Source organism: Arachis hypogaea, chromosome 18 (assembly GCF_003086295.3).
Source record: "Arachis hypogaea cultivar Tifrunner chromosome 18, arahy.Tifrunner.gnm2.J5K5, whole genome shotgun sequence".
Classification (NCBI taxonomy): Eukaryota; Viridiplantae; Streptophyta; class Magnoliopsida; order Fabales; family Fabaceae; genus Arachis; species Arachis hypogaea.
Genome location: NC_092053.1, coordinates 54,631,915 through 54,637,143, shown reverse-complemented (window position 1 = coordinate 54,637,143; position 5,229 = coordinate 54,631,915). Strand labels below are relative to the sequence as shown.

The following is a 5,229-nucleotide window of genomic DNA, read 5'->3' as shown; positions in this document are numbered from 1 at the left end:
TCTTCTCACTCTTTTTGTTTTATCTACCGTAAATCAAATTGAAAATACAGAAAGAGATAGAAAAGAAAATTTCACTTTCCCTCTCCATCCTTTGTTTCTCTTCACTTTCTCGCTCTCTCTTTGATTTCGCTACTAGCCTGGGTTAACACGTGTAACCATTGCCATCACTGACCACCATCACCACCACCACCACCGTAACCATTGCCGATAGCCGCCGTCCATCATCCTATTCCTTGGATTTCGTTTCCATCCGATCCGCCTTAGATCCGCATCTCTGTCATCGTTTGCTCGTCTCAGATCTACGTTGCCAAGGTCTTTCAGCCACCGTTGCTGCTCCAGTCGCAACACCACACCTCCGCCGCTTGCATTGCCGCCATTCTTGTACGTAGACGCACAAGATCATCGCCGCCGGTAGGTCTTCTCCGTTTATTTTTCGATTTTGGTTTGAATATTCAAAAGCATGTGATTTCCTCTCCGTGTTATTACTTTTGCTATGTTTGCTTGCTTGATCCTAATGAATCTGATAGATCAAGCTGAAATTGAAGTGTTTAAGTGATTTTGATCCTAATTTTTTATTTGCTCTGTCTTCTCCGTTATTACTTGCTTGATCTACCGTTCTTGCTTGCTTACTCTGTTTATATTTGGATTTTGGTTTAAGAGTTTAAAATGTTTTCTACAGAATTAAAGATAACAGCCAACATTATCTTGATTTTGAGACTGCCATTGAAATATTGCTAATTAGTACTAATTACGGCCTCTGGGTGCATTCAACCTCTGTTGTTGCAGGTATTATTTGATCTTGAAACACCAACCAGGATCTTAAGAGTGACCTCAAGGATTTATATATCAATTCCGAGTGTAAAGATCTCAATTACATGCTTCAGGAAGATTCATGTTAAGCTTGAGAAGAAGTTTAGCGGCAAGGTTAGCAAACCCTTAACTTGTTTGAAATGCTTGCTTGCTTTCTTGCTTTCTTGATCTGTCATATGATGCTGATTCACATTCAATAACTTTTCTTCGTTGCCTTATCAGTTATAAATGTTGTTGGCTTAAAAAGTAATTGAGCTTTGAATTGAACTTTGAAGAGAAGGAAGATCCAACAATGTACATTTCCCCTGTGTTTGTTCTAGTTATTGGCTTTTATGGAAAAGCACAGTATATTATTTCAATCTTGGGCCTCTTTATTAGAGTTCAGCTTGACTTTTTGTCACATATATACTGAAATCTGTTTGACTTACTATAAAGTATTAATGATTATTATTAGGGGTCTCAATTGATTTTCTTTCATTTGGACTTTACAGATCAGATAGACCTGCAGAATTTTTCCTAGTTCTGAATTGTATAATTTTGATGAAATTATCCGAGTCCTAATTCTGAAATAATAAAGGAGTTCAGTTCTAAAACTGTGTTTACTAGAGTGGAAATTTGATGCCTTTGAAGAAAATGGCAATGATGTTATCATGTGTTTCGTTTCAGTTTGTGTGTCTGGAATCAGTAATTATTCATTTGACTTCAATTGAGGGAGAAAAATATTTATGTTTGGTTTTAACCTTTGAACTTGAGGTTCCTATAATCAATTAGTGACAGTTGTTTGAATTGTCTTTCAGGTCCCTTTTGCCAAAGGGTGTTGCTGACTCTTGAGGAGAAACATCTTCCTTATGACCCCAAGTTGGTAGATTTGACCAACAAGTCAGAATGGTGATCTTCTGGTTCATTTCTTTTTTTAAGTTCTTCCTTTGTACAAGAGTTATTAGTTTGTTGTTGTTGTTCTTGTTCTTGTTACTTTTCTTATTGTTTGTGTTACTGGTTTAGGGTCCTTAAAATTAATGCTGAGGGAAAATCTCCTGTCTTAAAGCTTGAAGAGAAGCGGGTTTCTGATTCAGATATCATCACACAAATTCTGGAAGAGAAGTATCCTATCCCACCATTGGTAACTCCACCCAAAAAAGCTACAGTGTATGCATCTATCTTCTAGATTTCCCGATCATTACTAGATATTTTTGTGCTATTATTATGTTTTTCTTGTGCTTGATGTACTTGGTTTAGAATATTTAGAGAGAGAAATGAAGCATAGTTGCTGCAAATTAGACAAGCCTAGCAAAATTTGCTTTCTCCTCTATCAGCTTTTTATTCTTAAATGTTAAGATGAATATATTATATGTCCTCCAATTGACTAATACATGCATGAATTTTTGTATGTAGTGGGTTGAAGATCTTTTCTACATTTATTGGATTTCTCAAGAGCAAAGATCCCAATGATGGAACAGAGCAAGCATTGCTAAGTGAACTAAGCTCTTTCAACGATTACCTTAATGGAAATGTACGACTTATTTTTGCTTTTCTCTTTCTTTTATTGTTTGCATTCTTTACATATTTACCATCTTCTATGGTTCTCCTTGATGAACCAACATTTGATCTTTGTGCCATTTTTGTGTATATATCATGGAGTTATTATGAAAGCTCACATACCCATTCAAGATATGCCAAAATCTATTTTTATCTTTATTCTTGTAGATATTTGCTGTAAAATGTACCACTGATATTTTTACTCCCTTTGCATAAGACGTCTGGGATTTGAATTGAGTTGATTGTTGAATTGGAAGCAAGTAGTCCATAACTTATTCCTGAACTAGGAATCTGTTGCTTGAATCAATCCTGAGAGGTAGAGACACAAGCTAGAATCTCAATTCTTTCCCATTCTCCAAAATAAACACTAATTTCATTTCCAGCACATTACTTAGACAAACATAGAGAAACAAGTTGTTTGACTGATATAAGGGCCCTTTGTAGGCTTGTACTCCCATACAAGTCATTTAGGTTATTTGAGAGTGATTGTGGAGAACTCGATTCATAATATTTATATAGCACCCTTTGCCATTAATGTGACATCTTGTGTGCTACTAATTCACCATGCTTAACTAGCAATTACTCTTTGGTATAATTTAAAGTCTGTAAATTAAAACTTGTGCAGGAAACTTCCTATATTTTCATTTAACGGATGATTCTTGCAACTTTCATATAGGGTCCTTTTGTCAATGGAAAAGACATATCTGCAGCTGACTTATCTCTTGGACCAAAGTTGTATCATTTGGAGATTGCATAAAATTAATAAATTTGTATATGCTTTATTATCTTTTAAGAGAAATTTGTGTATAAATATTTTGAATTTAATGAATATTTTATTTTGTAATAATTAATTTTAGTATATTTATATTATGTACAATAATAATAATTTTTGCTAAAAATAATTTAAAATTTTCGAAAAAAGATAGGTTGTTATTTCTAAAAGAGTGAGTATAATTAAAAGGGTCTTAAGATTTTAGCGGCAATAGTAATGGCAACTAAAAGTGAATAATATTATAATTCTAGGATTATTTTTAGTAGCCATATAAATTGTCGGTCAGATGATTTTTGGCGGCAATAGTAATGGCTACTAAAAGTGAATAACATTCCAATTTTAGAATTACTTTTGGTAGCCATATAAATTGCCAAGAAAATGGCGCTAAAAATTATATACTTTTTGCTGTAATTAAAATGGTCTTTAGCGGCAAATGTTATAATTGCCACTAAACTCTTTTAGCGACGGAGTATAAGACGGCTAATGTCTAATTGCCGATAAATGTAGTAGCGACTATTTTTATTGCTGCTAAAAGCAAAATAAATGGCCGCTAAAAGTGATTTTTCTAGTAGTAAGAAAAATTTTTCAGGCTTATTATACAAAACAGAAATTATATCAAAAGAATTTGATATAATCTATAGCTTTTTTTCTAAATGTATTTTTTTTATTTTTTCTCTCAATAACTTTTTCTATTTCCTTACATATTAGCCTTTTTCTTAAAATAAAAAAGATAAACTAAAAAAGTATTTTATATATTCAATATAAACATTAAAAGAGAAAAAGTATAGCAAAAATGCTATAAAAATAATCTATTGTGCTCTCTCTCCCTGTCTTCAAAACATGGCTGAATACCTTTTATTGAGGTGTATTCTTTCCAAAAATTAAAACTTTGCAATCTGTAAAACTTGTGCACAGCTGACTCGGTCATTGTTGAGAAAAAATAAAGCATCAAATATTGCACCAGAGAATTATGGTTGTGCAAAATGCAGTGAGGGATGTTGCAACAGTGACAAGATCGTGGTTGTAGAGGACTGCACAACCTACTATCCTTGCTCTTCTTTCTTGTTGCTAAAGGTGGAGCCTTGATAATTTCATTATCCTTGATTTGTACTAGCAAAATAGGCACCATTCGGATTTTCTTTGGCTTCAAATTTTAATCTTCTCCCTCCATCACAAATTGATGCTTTTTTATTGTTGTGCAAAAGTTGAGAGAGAAACTTTTCTTTCCAAGTTTGATGTACTTTACTTTTTTTTTTTTTGGTCAGATGATGTGCTTTACTTGAATTTGTAAAGTTACAACAACAAAGATTCTTAATGTTGCAACCCTTTTCTTCAACGTTTGCCCAATATGAGTTGCTGATACAGTTGGCCTTTTTGTCACCAAAAACTCTAATATGGGCCTGCACAAATAAAATACTCATTAAACAAATTTTAAACTTTTTAACTAGAAGAAGAGTAGCTGAGACTTAACTCAACTCGTTAATCATTATGCTTCTTAATATGCTGCACCCGGATTCAAACCTTGATGAGTGCACCAAGTGTTGAATATAAATTCCTTAAATGTTGTGTGGGTAAGAGTGTATAGTGTGGTGTGTTGTGACAACCTTAAAAAATTTTCGATTTACAAACACTAACTTGATATTTTATTATTTGTAAGACATAGGCCTAACTTTACCATTTTTCTTTTTGCCTATGTTAATGACATTGTAGTTACAAGTAGTGACTTAAAAGAAATTGAAAATTGAATTATTTCCATGGGCTTCAATTCCATTATCTTCCCCAAAAAAAACGTTCTAGTCACTCAACAAACGTATACAAAAGAATTGTTAACAAAAACCTAAATGGACATGGATAATCCTATTCCAGCACCTATGATCTCATCCCTTAAATTGAGTGTTGACCACAAGACTGGATTTGGCCTTCTAAGTGAATCATGTGTCTCAATTCATGCATAAACCTACTATTTTTCACTAGAAAGCAGTGAAAATGATTCTCAGATATGTCACAGGTACAGTTTCTCATTCATGCTATTGTGTTTAACAAGAGCTTTGACTTTAGGCTTCTATCTTTTGTAATGCAGATTAGGCTAGTGACTTAGATGATCGAAACAT

General features: G+C 33.3%; 1 protein-coding gene across 1 annotated transcript; it reads left to right on the top strand.

Annotated features, from left to right (window-relative positions):
• The first annotated feature begins 1,460 nt into the window (after positions 1-1,460).
• On the top strand, positions 1,461-3,193 carry LOC112770022 (probable glutathione S-transferase DHAR2, chloroplastic). Its single transcript, XM_025814457.3, has 5 exons — positions 1,461-1,494; positions 1,608-1,698; positions 1,813-1,956; positions 2,203-2,320; positions 3,023-3,193. Exons 1-5 carry the CDS (start codon positions 1,461-1,463, stop codon positions 3,101-3,103), a joined length of 468 nt encoding a protein of 155 aa, XP_025670242.1. The 3' UTR covers positions 3,104-3,193.
• Positions 3,194-5,229: the final 2,036 nt, after the last annotated feature.

Excerpts from the sequence above, each read along its gene's own strand:
- LOC112770022 (XM_025814457.3), top strand. The coding sequence starts at position 1,461 with ATGTGTTTCGTTTCAGTTTGTGTGTCTGGAATCA. Across the intron at positions 1,699-1,812 it reads TTGACCAACAAGTCAGAATG|GGTCCTTAAAATTAATGCTG; the intron begins GTGATCTTCTGG and ends TTACTGGTTTAG. Across the intron at positions 1,957-2,202 it reads CCACCCAAAAAAGCTACAGT|TGGGTTGAAGATCTTTTCTA; the intron begins GTATGCATCTAT and ends TTTTGTATGTAG.